This window comes from Podarcis muralis, chromosome 2 (genome assembly GCF_964188315.1).
Source record: "Podarcis muralis chromosome 2, rPodMur119.hap1.1, whole genome shotgun sequence".
Taxonomy (NCBI): Eukaryota; Metazoa; Chordata; class Lepidosauria; order Squamata; family Lacertidae; genus Podarcis; species Podarcis muralis.
The window spans coordinates 3733498-3746271 of record NC_135656.1 but is presented as its reverse complement, the minus strand read 5'-3'; the positions used below and the strand labels follow the sequence as shown (position 1 = coordinate 3746271).

At 45.0% G+C, this 12774-nt stretch overlaps 1 protein-coding gene across 1 annotated transcript in view; it reads right to left on the bottom strand.

The window, feature by feature from the left end:
• Nucleotides 1-12774, bottom strand: part of LRP1 (LDL receptor related protein 1) — a 298357-nt gene that overhangs the window by 105811 nt on the left and 179772 nt on the right. Inside the window, exons 12-17 of the mRNA XM_077923771.1 lie at nt 12379-12522; nt 9722-9958; nt 9030-9210; nt 6404-6626; nt 5142-5331; nt 1454-1579 (exon numbers count right to left, since the gene is read on the bottom strand). Of these exons, the coding sequence (XP_077779897.1) occupies nt 1454-1579; nt 5142-5331; nt 6404-6626; nt 9030-9210; nt 9722-9958; nt 12379-12522 (1101 nt within the window). The remainder of the gene's footprint in view (nt 1-1453; nt 1580-5141; nt 5332-6403; nt 6627-9029; nt 9211-9721; nt 9959-12378; nt 12523-12774) is intronic.

The window sequence follows — 12774 nt, the reverse complement described above, 5'->3', positions numbered from 1 at the left end:
AGGGAAGAAAAAGAGGACAGTTTGATGTGGGAGAGTTTCAATGAGAGGCATTTTCCTCTTTTTTCCAATTTTTTTTTTCATTGCATAATCATAACAAAAATTACAAACATTGAATCCAAAATAATACTATACAAACAAAAAAAGAACAGAACATACAAAAAAAAAAAGCAAAGGAAACAAAACACTAAACAAAAACGAAAAAGCACACATCTACAGAAAAAAACCATATCATTACGTACATATACACATATTGACTTCCTTCCTTTGTTCTAAGACCTCAGAAATTTTACTCTTACTATATTGTTGTGTCTGGTTAGATTACATCCATCTTTGTACTTTTTTTTTTTAAACACCATTTTCCCCCCCTTTAACCCTGTAAAGCATCATTCATTACATACCAATATACTTACTCCAGAACAATGTTTTTTCATATACTCTTTAGCACAACCCCATTCTTTTAATAATTTCTGGTCCGATTGTCCCCTTATGAATGCTGTGAGTCTTGCCAGATTTATGTATTCACAAAATTTGCCAATCTTTCATTGATGGAATTTTTCTCCCTTTCCAGTTTTTTGCTATAAGCATCCTGGCAGCTGTTGTTGCATAAAGGAATACTTTCCTTTGATTGTCGGGGATATCATTTGTAATTAAACCTAAAAGGAATGCCTTACTGAAAGATATTTTAAACATCTTTTTGAGTTCTTCATAAATTTTGTTCCAGAATTGTTTGATAGGTCGGCATTCCCACCACATGTGAAACATTGTTCCTATTTCTTTTTTACATCTCTAACAGGTATTCAATTTTAATTTGTAAATTTTAGCCAGTTTTACCGGAGTTAAGTACCATTGGTACATTTTCATAAAATTTTCTCTTATTGTATAACATGCCGTGAATTTAATATATTTCCATAATTTTTCCCATTGGTCCAGCCGAATTACATATCCTATATCACATGCCCATTTGATCATAACTTCTTTTACTTCTTCATCCTTTAATTCCCATTCTAATAATAAATTATACATTTTGGATATATTCTTTTTTGAGTTTAGTAATAATACTTTTTGTAATTTTGTAAATGAGAGGCATTTTCCAAAGGAAAAAAGGGGGAAATGGTGTATTGCCAAACTATATTTAGAGTCTGCTTGATGAAGTTTCAATAAATAACTAAATAAACTACAGCTCCACAGTGCAATCATCAACATATAGTATTATCAACAAGACAGTGTTTATCTGGAGATGGTACCTGACACTTTAGTAGCGGAGAACTCAAAACACCTGCAAGTGACCACTGTATGCTAGACTGTCTCTGGGAAGGTGTTAATCACATAACTGTCTGGAATCTCAAAGTAAGCTGCTTCATATATACTACCTTCCAGGATGCAGATAGGAACTAGGGAATGTTAAACCCTAGAAATCTCTTGTCTATCACACTTGCGTTCTGCACATTGTTACCTTGGCAGGTGACGTTATCTGGTGCCAAAATCTGGTCCTCTGCACAGGCACACCGCCTGTCTTTGGGGATGGCGAGGCAAAGGCTGCTGCAGCCTCCATTGTTTACCCGGCAGCTGTTGGAGCCAACTGCAAAAAGGACAGGGAATAAGAGAAGCTGAGCCACAGTTTCACAGGTAAGAACGCCTATGACATACGGAAGGAAGAAAAACCAAGAGAGACCAGTGGAAAATGTTTCAGTGGGAGGGAAATGGAAAGAATGGTGTTTATGTAGGGAGTTCACTCTTTAATTCTGTACTTTAATCAGGTTGCTCCTGGGACCTGTCTATCCCAGCACAACTCCTATCTCCCCACCCCAAATACAACTGCAATCACAGTTTTAGCTCTGGAGATTTTTGAGGTATCTGCATATATTTTTGAAACTTCCGACGCCAAGTTCTTTCTCTGAGTGCTTGTTCCTGTAGTCATCAATTTCAAGCTAGCTTTTCTCTAGCCTTGTTTATCTTGTTTGTTGTTGTTCTGTAAGCCTTCTTCTTCCTTACTTCCTCTCACTTTAATCCCTCTACCACGGTCCCCTGTGAAGGTTCTCCCAGCAGCAAGAGAGCAGCTTATTCATGAGCAGAAGCCCATGCAGCCAGGAGGCGCTCTCCAAATAACCTGTCCCCAAGGACAGGCTCAATCGCATGAGGACAGGGCCACAAAACTGGCACTCCAGGAGGAGGATACTAATTTTATGAGAAAGACCCATTTTATGGGAAAGGCCATTTGCACAGGTCCCATTTCCAGACAGGTTATGCCCTTGCAGCTGGCAGAACAATGAAAAGGAACCTTGGTGACTACAGAAGAGCAATAGCAAGGCATGAAGAGTCCATTAAACTGAAGAAACTGCTTTCCCCCGTCCGGGCTCCGGTGTCTGCAGAAACGGGAGAACAGGAGCAACTAAACAGGTGACCACAAAAGGGAAGCAACAAAAATACCAGATACCAGAAGCCCTTTAAGCTCTTGGGAGATTTGTTTGCCTCTCTTGCACACTGCTAAAACATGCCTATTTAGACAGGCCTACCCAGATGCTTAGAAAGTTGAAGTAATTTTAAACTTGTTTTAGTATTTTAATTTTTCTATGTTTTATACAAGGGTTGTAAATTTTTGTGCACCTATTTTATTGAGCAGCCGATTTACTCCAATGATAGATATCTATCCACATGTTTAATATGTACAGACTTGCAAGGAACTCTAGTTAGATAGGTTGGATGTCTCCTGAATAAAAAGTTCATAGACAGGAGTAAACTGTACTACACAGTAAGGTAGGTGAACCTAGGTGGTGAACCTATGGCACGCGTGCCAGAGGGGGCACTAAGAGCCCTCTCTGTGGGTGGGCACGCATGCCATCACCCCAGCACAGAGCTGGCAGAAGGCAAGGGTGGCGCATAAAGTCCTCAGCTCAACTTGGGCGGCCGGAGCGCCATGTGAATGGCAGGTCAGCGTAGGAAACTGTGCGGCAGGAGCGGGATGCGATGCCCGCCAGGGCGCCGGCTCTTTCCAAAACAGGGTTGCAGCTATGCTTCGGAGTTCATTGTACCCAATTGCACAGAGGCTTCCAGAGCATATTGTGGCAATTAGTATTTTGCGCGAGCGGGTTATGAAATAGCACCAGCAATGATTATGGTGGGCCCTCAGTTTCAGATACTTCACAAGCAGGACAGTAAAGAGCCAAAATCCCCAAACTGGCCCATCTGCTCAGACACTCCGCATGGGATGCCAGGACCTAGGAGGCACCCTCGTGGCCAGGGAAGCGCAAAGGGAAGGGCCGGGTGGGGCATTGGTCCCATTCGGATATGTGACGCTGTCCCCAAGCAGGCGCTCATGTTGTTTTCAGAGGCTGGGCGTAGATCCTAGGACTTGTGTCCGAGTAGAAGCGCCTCGGATGGGGCGTTGGAGAGTGCAAAACGGAGCCACAACCCCCAGGGCATGCATTTTCCCTTGGGGAGCCTCCGCTGTGGGTGCGGAGGGTGCAGCGCTCCGCACGTGCTCAGAGGCGCACTGCCGCATTGGTGGACCGACAAGAGTTCCAAGCAGCTGCCTTCCTCCTCCAGCTTCAAGGTTGAGGCTTTACACACCCTCCGGCCAGACACTGCGTAGGGGCGGGGCGAGGGAGTGGGGCTAGCACATGGGGCAGCCCCTGGGGCCCTTTCAGAAAATGGCGGCATGATGGGGGGCGCCACTCTGCATGCACTCAGAGAGTCAACACCAAAACGCTTGCTCGGGCTGGAGTTTGGATCATCTTAATGCAAACTTTTACAAGTTGTTTGCATCACTGAAAGCTCTATTATTGTGTTTTTCTTTTAAGACAAAATATGTTGTTTTTTCTAAACTAAAACCTCAGTACTCAGCTTAAATTGCCATGTTGGCACTTTGCGGATAAATAAGTGACACTTATTATATCGGTCTATAAAATGTTTGCCATCACTGGCCTAGGTCAAAGTTCCTAATGTTATACCCTTTCTAAGGACTAGCATCAACTTTTGAGCAGGTTTGATGGATCAAAATGGTTAACAATGATGGAAAAGTTCATCAACGTGATACTTTGCAGAAGCTGGTTGGAACGCTGCTGAATCGTAGAGACAGCCATGTGAGACACTGACATTTTGGGTAATAAGAGCCTGGTGATAAGGTTAAGAAAACATCATAACCAACAAGATACTAGAAACCATAACAGTCTTGGACCGTTTTGAAGAAAACGCTGGAACTGCTGACAAAGCAGGAGACCTAATTAACACTTTGCCCTAACTAAGACTATGGACATCCGTGATCCAAACCTTATGTCAGTGTGCCTATGTCGGTAAAATAAAATGGATGTAACAGATGAAAAATTCCAGTCCAGTTCCTGATGAATATAAGATATATTCAGAGACTCCTGCTCCTTCTTATCCAACTCTCCTTTACTCACGTTCACCCAGCTGAAGGCAGAGCATCCTAGACCACAGCACTGTCTGGCTAAAGTCTAGGGAACTTTAAAATATTCAGATCTTATAAAGAACTTAGAAATTCTTTTTGAACTCAAGAAGATTTATCAATTAATCAAATAGCTCTCTAAGTAGTGTGAATAATAAAACTGTAGATAAAACATAATTAAAATCCACAAATTGTAGCAAAATAATTATCATTAAAACACAAAATCAATAATTTTTTTGCTATCTATATAGGTAACTAAATTATATGTCTGAGAAGGCTTACTGAAATAAAGGCGTTTACAGAAGGCATCTAAAGCAATGCAGCAAGCTGATAGCATGAATCTGAGTTGGGCAAGCTCATTGATCCCACAGAGATTCAAACAACCATCCTCATTTGAATCGCTCAGCACACCATTGTGCTGATTGCGACTCAGACAAAGATGTATCTACAAACATGGCTTTTTGCAGTTGTAAGTAACCACAGCAATACTTTGCCATGCAAAACTGCACTTAGGTTCTGCCTTAGTGCCTGAAAAAATTAAAAGATCCTTTCTGTACCACAAGAAACCAGAGGGCAGATAATAAATGAACCACCTATGTGTATGTCCCCTGCCTCGACTACCTGGGGTCCCGATTCCCTACAGTGCCTTTCGTATTCCTGCACAGCCTACATGGATAAGAAGCTGTCAGTGGCTGAGTTGCAAGAAATCAGCGCATCCTGTGCCTGTCCTGCCACGCACCTTGCTGCTGCTGAGCATCATACATGCGGATCTCAAAGATTGGCGGACGCTCATTGCGCAAAAGCTTAACGGCCCTGGACGTCTGGTCCAAGCGATAGATGATACCGCTCCGGTACTCTGTCCAGAAAAGGAAGTTGTCATAGTGGCACAGCCCAAAGGCATGGTTCAGTTCATTACCATCATACACAACCTGCATGAGGAGGGGAAAAGGAGAGACAAAAATGGGCATTTCTAGATATGCTGTGATTCTTCTTAACTAACCACCCAAATGCCACTCTAGTGATGCCTTTTTCGGACCTAAGATGCAGCATAGGCCAATAGCTGACTGCTAGAGCAACTGCAGAGGGACCCAGGTTCAATTCCAGAATATTCAGTTAGGGCTAGACCCTTGCCCTTGAAATCCTGGAGAGCTGCTGCCAGAAGATGTAGGGCGATAATGAGCTAGCAATACAGTGGTCTGACTCAGTGTAAAGAAACCTCCTGTGTTCCTGTGATAAATGCAATAATGTAAATAAATATAATGTTGTATTCAGTGAGTTCTACTCAGAACGGACCCACTGAAATTAATGAACCTATTTTCATCATGTCCATTGATTTCAGCAAATGGAATTCCATGCTGCACTATTACAAACATTGTACTTTCATCATGCGGAAATTGCTGCTCACCAGCATTCAAACTGAAGTGGCTGGTAAACAGATGTTTTTGTCTCTGCAAGGGCAAACACCATGAATGTTTTGCAGTGATTATGGCAGCTGCACTAGAGTTACACGCAACCTATTGGATGGTACCTGAGATGCTGCAGGGAGGTGTCTCATAAGTCCCTCCCTCCCAAAGCACCACTCTGAATGCCCCAAGTCTTCAAAATAGTATAAATCTGGATCTCCCCACTATAGGAACCCCGCCACCTTTCCTTCCATTGGGAGGCTATACCCTCATCCTTAAAGCACTCACCTCCAGCAATTCAAATTTTACTCTCCTCCCATCCTCCCACACTTTCAGGGGTGTGCCTTTTGCTAGATATGCTACAGCTGTTAAAGCAGTCAGAGGAATATCTATTACTCTCCATATGGGTTCAAGCCCAGAGATAGAGAAAGAGAACAAATACAGCTTACAAACAACTCAGAAAGACACAAGGCAAACAGGTGCTTGAGCCTTGAATGAAATCACTGGGCAGAGAAGAGAGGGAGGCAGGTGTAGGTAACTGAAGAAAAGGGCAGGAATATGCCCCAGTGTGAGAGGCAGAGGCAGAGCTGATACTGACCTTGCGTTCTGTGCCATCCAGCGTAACCATCTCAATCCGGTCATAAAATGCATCCACCCAGTACAGCACCTTAGCCGGAATATCAAGGCTCAGTCCATTGGGCCACAGGACAGTTTTGGAGGTGATGAAGACGGTGCGGTGGGTGCCATCCATCCAAGCCTTTTCTATCTTTCCCCTCTTGCTATCTTTTGGGTCTTCCTCCCAGTCAGTCCAGTACATCCACCTTATGGATCAAAAACAAAAATAGAGGAGAAAAGAAAAACCAATTATGCTTAAGTTCTGCATCCTTTGGTTCTCCATTTTCTTCTTTTCTTTTTAACACATTAAACATAAATTGCATTCTATAATATATTAAAAGAGAGAAAGAGAGAGAGACTATAACCCCACAGTGTACTGCATTCCTTTTCACAAAGTCCCATCTACATTTAGCTCCAAAACCACCCAGCAAACTAGGCTACACTTTTGGCACAGAGGTTCCCAACCTGAGAGCTTTGGTCTCCTGGGGCAGGGGGCACACAGTTATCCAAAGGGGTCTGTAAAGAAGTTATCTCACCTGCCCAACTATAACCCACTTGTTTAAAGGAGAGGGGAGATTGCTTCTTTGCAGCACTTTGCAGCTTTAAGACAGCTGTCTTCAGGCATTTGACAAAGGGGTCTTTTAAGCACGTGGGCAGGTGGTGTCAGGGGCTGGAAGACACTTGGGCCCTGCACATCTCACTTATTCATATTAACCAAGCAGAGCATGGCTAATTCAATCCTCGCCAGATACATTGTGCTGTACTGTCTGGAAAAGCATTGCAGAACAGATACAGACACATGCAAGCTTGAAAGGTCAGGTGGAACAGCAATTGGCTCTTCTGAATGACCAGCATCGAGACTTGGAAATACTTGGAAATTAAGATTATTGAACCCTGTCTGATGAGCTGAGCAGGTGGGGTGGAGGAAAGGGAGTGATGGAGAATAATCACAGCATATATACATACACATACACACACACACACACACACACACACACACACACACACACTATTGATAATAGTGATAGGGACAAGGAAGAAACAGCTCATCTGATGGAATTAAAGCTTATTCCCCCCCTCTTTGCCTTTCCCCACCCACCCACTGTGCTTCCTGACTCAAGAGAGAGAGCTTGTGAGTGTGTACACATTGCAATTCCACTCCCTGCTGGGCCTGTCTGAGCAGCTCCTAAGAGCAGGATGTGGCCTTTTAATCCCCCAGGGACTGGCAGCCCTAGAGACACCAGTGTGAAAACAGAATGAACTCTTGAGCTGAAGTCTTTGGGGAGTCGATGCAGCAGGAAACGAACAACGAACCAAAACAATTCCCTCCTGGTGAGTGAAAACTCTCTGGCCCGTATCACATGCAAGAGGCTCAGTGAACTGCACAAACATGTGAGTGACACTATTTGGAACGTAGGGCTACAGCTCTGGACAAATCCAGGCCTCGCATAATCTAGTCAAAAACAGGCCGCGACTGCCAGGAATTCCTTTGTGCAAGACACTGAAGAAGTTGCAGTCAGCAGGCAAAGAAAGGTTTGCTATTGGGGCTGAAGGTATATACTGTTATGAGTTTGCGGGTGCTAGACACCCTAAACTCCTGGATTCAGTAAATGTTAGAATTTAATCAATGCTTGGAGTGTTAAAACCAGATGTCAGACACTAGGTTTAGCAAGTATTAGAATATAAGCCAGGTAATGTCTTCTGAGGCGCGTTTTTCCATTTTCTCCATTGCAATTAAAGGTAAAGGTACCCCTGCCCGTACGGGCCAGTCTTGACAGACTCTGGGGTTGTGCGCCCATCTCACTTAAGAGGCCGGGGGCCAGCGCTGTCCGGAGACACTTCCGGGTCACGTGGCCAGCGTGACAAAGCTGCATCTGGCAAGCCAGCGCAGCACACGGAAACGCCGTTTACCTTCCCGCCATTAAGCGGTCCCTATTTATCTACTTGCACCTGGGGGTGCTTTCGAACTGCTAGGTTGGCAGGCGCTGGGACCGAGCAACGGGAGCGCACCCCGCCGCGGGGATTCAAACCGCCGACCTTTCGATCGGCAAGCCCTAGGCACTGAGGCTTTTACACACAGCGCCACCCGCGTCCATTGCAATTACCAACTGGCAATTGTGCCTTGGTTGTTGAATGTTTCGGAAGCTGAACGGTCTTCCGGAATGGATTAAGTTCAACAACCGAGGTTCCACTGTATTGTAAAGACACCATAGACTCCATTGTGCCTTGCTTCCAAAAGGAAACACAGACCTTGGGTAAGTGTGCCTGGAACCCCTGAAATTTTACTCTGCTCAGAGACTGGGGTGGTGTGCAACAGTACTTCCCACAAGCTTGGGGGTGTTCAGCCTATCTTATTCCTCTTGGCCAGCTTGTTTATTTAATTTATATCCCATCTTTCCTCCAAGGAACTCAAGGTGGTGTGATTCTCCCCTTCCCTATTAGAACAATTCTGTGAAATAGGTTAGGCAGAGAAGTCAACTGAAGTTTGGATAACAGGTGCTGTGCATGCCCACTTTTTGCTTTGCATCCCTGTTACATTCCCATCCTTATTAAACAGCAGCCAAAAGTAGGCTCCCTGGTCCTCATTGGAATGGCATGGTGACACCCACCCATTCAAGGGGTCCACCACAATGGCTCGAGGATGAGTCATCTGTCCTTCAATCAGAGTCTTCCTGGTCTGTGCAGCCTTTGATAGCCGGGCAACACTGATTGTCTTCTTGGGCCCATCATCAGTCCAGTAGAGGTTGTTCCCCATCCAGTCCACAGCGATGCCTTCCACATTGTGAATGCCTAGAAGGAGTTAAAATCAACAATCATGCTCAGCAAAAGCAAAAGCAAGCCAGGCAGATGGGGACACATCAGAAACTGAGGACTGAAGTGAAAGTGACACGGCCATATGAATGGTGCCATGTACTCCGTTGGTTTGATTTCTACTGAAACAGACAAGGCACGAGGCATGATGGACACACATGTGCAGACCACACCTACTATGCAAAAGACGCAGAGAGAGAGATTCAGCAGCAGAACACAACATTCGGGTTGGCACCCAAGAAAAAACATAAAGAAATCTATGCGTGAAAATAGTACAATCTGTGCTGTGCTGTGCACTTTTCTGACACCCATCAGCTGGCCTACGTTCTCAGCAAAATTGTGTACCAAAATCCAAATTCTACCCTTTCTTGTAAGTAGGCACTTGAACCTCGCTCTCTCTACTCCAAGCCCCACACAGACTGTACAAGGAAACCAGACCAGCACCTAAGATACTGAAGCAGACTATTGCCTGGATGAAAGGGGTACATACCATCTTTCAGGATTGTTTCCCTGTCCGTTCCATCAATCTTCTGTCGCCCAATCAGGTAGCTGGTGGTGTCAGCAAAGTAAATGAAGCCAGTCTCTGCATGGAAATCCAGGGCCCTGGGGTTCATCAAGTTTTCAATGGGGATCATGTGCTCATCGGGAACTTTGGCCCCCATGTCCATCCCACGAATTATGCCTGGCCGACCTTTGCCATAAACAAGGAACAGCTCGTGCTCTGGCTCTGGAAAATGACAATGGGAAGCATCAAAAAAACAAAGCTAGACTAACTTTGATTTGCACTGAAGCTCATCTAGAAGCTTGGGCACTCCTGTCTTCCACAATGACCAAACTAAAACCCATAAGAAGAGCCCTGATGAATAAGCCCAACTGTCCATCTAGCCCACCACCCTGTTTTCCATGGCAGCCAACCAGATGCCTTTGGGCAGCCTACAAACAAGGCACGAAGGCAACCGTCACTCTTCCCCTGCTGCTCCCCAGCGACAGGTATTCAGAGGCATATTTGCCTCTTAAAACTTGGAGACTGCATATAACTATCATGATCTGTAGCCACTGAAAGACTTATCCATCATTTGTTCAATCCCCTTTTAAAGTCAGCCTCCGTATGGTGCATCTAATTTCCACCTACAACCACGAAAAGACAAGCAGTAGTCATCTCTATTCTTGAAAACAGGGGAAGCAGAGAGGACCAGAGCTAGTTTCTGCTTGCTAAGTCAGAAAGCAGCTATCTGAAAACAATGTCACCTGCATATATTTGAACTTCTGTTTTGATTCCTCAAGTTCATTTCCTTATTGCAAACTGTTGCATATTTTGCATTGGAAGACTGCATAGCTGCAAATTCTCTCCCATGCTGCTTAAAATCGTAAGCAAGCAATAGCTAAACACCAGCCCTAGAGAGCAAATAATCCAACATACAAAAACAACAGCAATACCCCATACATTTGGAGTCATATACTTCAATTGGCTTATATGCTACAATTACATTTGGCATGCTTGGGTAAGAACAGAAGGATGGTTAAGGGCAAGTAGCTGGCCATGTGACTGCATAGTGCACGAAGCAATGCCCATAAAGAGAAGTAGAAAGTTGTCCACGTTTTGGGACAACAATCCCTTAAGTGGAATGCATCACGTGAAATTATTTTACTGATCTGCATGTGGAAATCACAGGCCTAATGTTGCTAGGATGGGGGGGAAAGAGAGGAATTTTAAAATTATACATTTGGAAGCCTCATAGGAGCTACAGGGCAAGGCACTGTGGGCCCTCGCTGCATTTACTGTCTTTCAGCAATACTGCCCCCACATCCACAAGCTCTTGCTCAGAATCATGAGGACCACTGAGCATTTGTTCACTCGGGCTGCTAAGCGTTTTCCCTTCCACTTCTAAACTTATTCTGTTTGTGCCTAGTCTACAGCCAAGGAAACCCAGCCAACTGCTTGGTCCTCAGCCTCTAGGGCATAGTCAGTATCTATGAGACTGAAGGAAAACTGGAGATCAGGAAGGTTTGCAGGTTCTGGCCTTTTCCATTGAACTGATGAGTTAAAAAGAAGGAGGAGGACAGATGCTTGGTGACTAACAGCTTTTCACACTGTGGTATTTATCTGGCAACCCGTATCCCTTCTTGTGCAAGGATTTTTCCTGGCCTAAAACCAACCACAAGTTGGACTCTGGACCAGCAGCTTTATATCCACAAACAGATTGGCTCATACAGTACATCTGTCACATTGCATCATCTGGTATTCCGGGAACTCTAGCTGGGGGTGATTTCATGTGTGCCTCTGCTCCCTTGCACCCAGGTCACATGGGCAGTAGTTCAGAGGTCACTTGGGGCTTTTCTTTAGTGCAGATCTGATGGTGGCAGGATGCCTGGGTAGGACCTTTGCCGGCTACCTCATGTATGGAATGTTAAAAGCATCAGCTTCCCACCAGGAGAAGAGCCATTAGGCCATAAGCCACAGGCTCATGAAATAATGCTGGCACATTCAGGACACACACACACACACCCCAATCCAGAGAGAGAGAGAGAGAGCTCAATGGGGAGATCTGGGCTCCCAACTGCCCCTCTAGCACTCCCTCTGTGCTGCTCTTCCTCCAGGCCAACAGGGAGCTTGGGGCCAAGACTTATTTCCCCACAAGGCTGTCGTGGTGGGTTTGCTAGCACCAATCAGGATACAAATGGACAATGCTGTGGTGATAAAATGGTGCTACCTTCTGACTCCTGCATAATATATTTGCTTATTTTGCTGGAAAGCCATGCTATGGCACAGGGTGAAGTGGTGGTGGATTCATCCAGAGTTGGTCCAACTCCGCCAAAAATACTCAAATCTTAGGAGTCTGTCATGAGTTTCCAAGTCTCTCCCCTGTTTCTTTGCCCTGAATAAGTTCACCAGTCATCGGTCCCACTCTCGACTTTGCTTCTGCCACCATAATGTTCCCTATTTGTCAACAGGATGCACAAGTGACCCTGTCTCACCAAACACCTTTGTATAATATATGCTGGCTGACAATCATGATTCACAGGGTGAGACCATTCAGGCAAATTGCTGCTGACTAAAAGTGAAAGGCAAAGCTTCCTCCCCACCTCACCCTCCCGGCCTGGCCTGGCCCCACCTCACCCCAGCCTCAGTGTCTGATGGCCACTTACTTTTGCAAGACTTTCCATCGCTGCCTAGGCTGAATCCTGACCGGCACCGGCATGTCCGGGTCTTGTGGCTGTTTCCAAGGAGGCAGATGTCAGAGCAGCCACCTGGTTTGCCAAACTGGTCCTGTTCACAGGCATGACTCCTCACTGCAGCAACAAAGAAAAGTCCATACAGTTTATTAACTACACAGCCTACATCTTTTATCTTCCACTGTGATTCTTAAAACCATCCGTGAGCGCAAATGCACTTGACATGCCCCAAGTATGAACAGCAAGGTCATATTGGAGAAATGTCAAGTGTATGATGGTCTGTATGTGTTTATATCTATCTATCATCCATCTATCTATCTATCTATCTATCTATCTATCTATCTATCTATCATCTATCTATCATCTACC